This window comes from Cynara cardunculus, assembly GCF_001531365.2.
Source record: "Cynara cardunculus var. scolymus isolate 2C chromosome LG 16, CcrdV1, whole genome shotgun sequence".
In the NCBI taxonomy this organism is placed as follows: domain Eukaryota; kingdom Viridiplantae; phylum Streptophyta; class Magnoliopsida; order Asterales; family Asteraceae; genus Cynara; species Cynara cardunculus.
The window spans coordinates 20,089,333-20,091,495 of record NC_037543.1 but is presented as its reverse complement, the minus strand read 5'-3'; the positions used below and the strand labels follow the sequence as shown (position 1 = coordinate 20,091,495).

Here is a 2,163-nt window from a genome sequence, read left to right as displayed (position 1 = left end):
CAATATTCTTCAAAACATCCTAAAGTCTCGGGTTCGAATGTGCTACTCGGCCGCATTTGTTGTGTACTAATACGTTACAGAAAACAACCAAACGAAACGAAACGAGCCCAATGAATCCAATCCGAATGGGGGCTCCAAAGAGGGTAAAGCATAGAGTGGTTGTTTATGTGAAAATAGACAACGTTACAGAGAACGTGAACGATAACAGATTCGCAAAGATAAATATTAAAAGAGATGCAAAAGAGGATTGAAGTCCACAAAATGAATATGGATTTCACAAGTTTTGATTATACATGGCTTAATTCTTGAACAAACATGCTATGGAGGTCTAATCATTTCAATTAATTAACATCACAAACATACTAATTTATGTGAAAATCAAAAAATTTAAGAAAAGCCAAAGAAGATTGCATAATTAAGTTTAAGTGAAAGCAAGGATGATGATGAAGAAGAAGAAGAAGAAGAATGAAACAAAGAGATCATAGATTGAGTTCGATTCCTCCTCATCCGATTCTTCTCAAAAAGGGGGTCGATTCGCCCCCCAATAAGCGTCTGTTGGTAACTGACATGAATTTAGCAGATTAGGAGGCAATCCATGAAATAACGATGGATTCGCCTCATTCATGAGTTGTTGTTGGCCGTTGATTCCAGAAGGCGAACCTAAAGGTTCGTTTCCTGAAACTGGCGTAGTCTCTTCTTCTTCAAGAGGAAGTCTCTCATAGGCAGCATTTCCGAAAGATGCCGCCATGATTACCACGGGCCCTGATGCGAGTAACGGGCCCACGACCCCTCCTCCAACTACTTGCCCTTGACCACCGGCCAAGTAGATTGTAAGCCCTGAAGCAGCCGGTGGAGCTGGGGGAGGAAGGAATGATCCTGAGAGCGATAAGATCTCAAATCGCCCATGTAGGGTCACAACCTCCCCTGGTGCTGCAGGCTGCTTCAGGGTTACATTAGTAACCGTCCCGTTACCACTCAAAATGCAAATCCCTCTTTGCCTTCTCGTCGCGAAATTCGCTATGCTTTCTTGGATATCACACCCATTCGCCACCTCCATCACATGAGACCGAAGAGCGTTAGGACTATCTCGGGTGATTATAATCGGAGGCTTCGGCTTGTTCTTTGATCCAGCAGGTCGGCCTCGTGGCCGCCTTGAGCCGCCACTACCACCGCCACTGCTATGATCTCCTTCGCCACCGGTTACCACCGACGCCAATTCTCTATTACCATCATTATTATTATTGCTATGGTTGCCGTCACGCTCTCGTTTAAGACCGTGGTTGCGGCTGCTACTTCCACCGCTTTGCTCTTCCTCCTCCGGTGGCTGCCGGTGGTGGTGCTGCTGCTGCTGTTGCTGTTGAAACTGATGGTGGTGGTGCAGCTGAAGATCTCTGGCATGAAAAGGAGGAGGTAGAGGACGACCATGAGCTGTCACTGGATTCATCTTCTTCTCGAATTCGACCCCTTTATAAACAACCTCTAATTCCCTCTTAAACTTTGGGTTTTCTTGCTGGTTTCTCGGTGGATCTCCGGYGCTATTTCTCACCGGAAAAGAGCTGGATGGATGCTATGAGGAACCCAGCAAAATTCGAAGCAGAATTGGCCATGCTTATGCCTTATATATCTTGAATCGACTCAAAATATATGGAAATTTTGGTGAAAGCAAGAGAGAGAAAGGGGGATTTGTGTTTGAATGTTTATGGTTTTTAGGGTTAGGTTTGAGAGAGAGAGAGAGATGAAGAGAGTTTTGTTAAGACAGCGTGCGCATTGGGGGCGGTGGGTGGGCCCCACCTTTCTCTCTCCTTTGTCCCCTCTCGCTGCCCCCACGTTCCCCCAACTTATATTTTTCTTTCCTATTTTAATTTTAATAAATACCAATTTTTTTTCATAATAAATTTAATGCCTTTTATTTATTTATTTATTTATTGTTAATTATCATAAAATATAAAAATATTTTTCTTAATTTCTGTATAATTTTTTAAAAATGGAAAAAAATTAAATTCTCCAAAAGTTTTAAATCAAATTACGAACGGTTTTTTTATTTTAGAGATTTAAACATTAATTATATTATTAAAATATTAAATACATTAAATTTTTCGACAAATTTCCGACATTTCGTCATCGGGGATGATTAAAAAAATTATTTACCTTTCTAACGGCATT

At 41.5% G+C, this 2,163-nt stretch overlaps 1 protein-coding gene across 1 annotated transcript; it reads right to left on the bottom strand.

Annotated features, from left to right (window-relative positions):
• Positions 1–247: 247 nt before the first annotated feature.
• On the bottom strand, positions 248–1,697 carry LOC112529312 (AT-hook motif nuclear-localized protein 22-like). Its single transcript, XM_025140536.1, has one exon. The coding sequence runs from the start codon at positions 1,442–1,444 to the stop codon at positions 518–520; it is 927 nt and encodes a 308-aa protein (XP_024996304.1). The 5' UTR covers positions 1,445–1,697; the 3' UTR covers positions 248–517.
• Between the last annotated feature and the right edge of the window lie 466 nt (positions 1,698–2,163).

Coding starts and splice junctions, on each gene's coding strand:
- LOC112529312 (XM_025140536.1), bottom strand. CDS start 1,444: ATGAATCCAGTGACAGCTCATGGTCGTCCTCTACCTCCTCCTTTTCAT.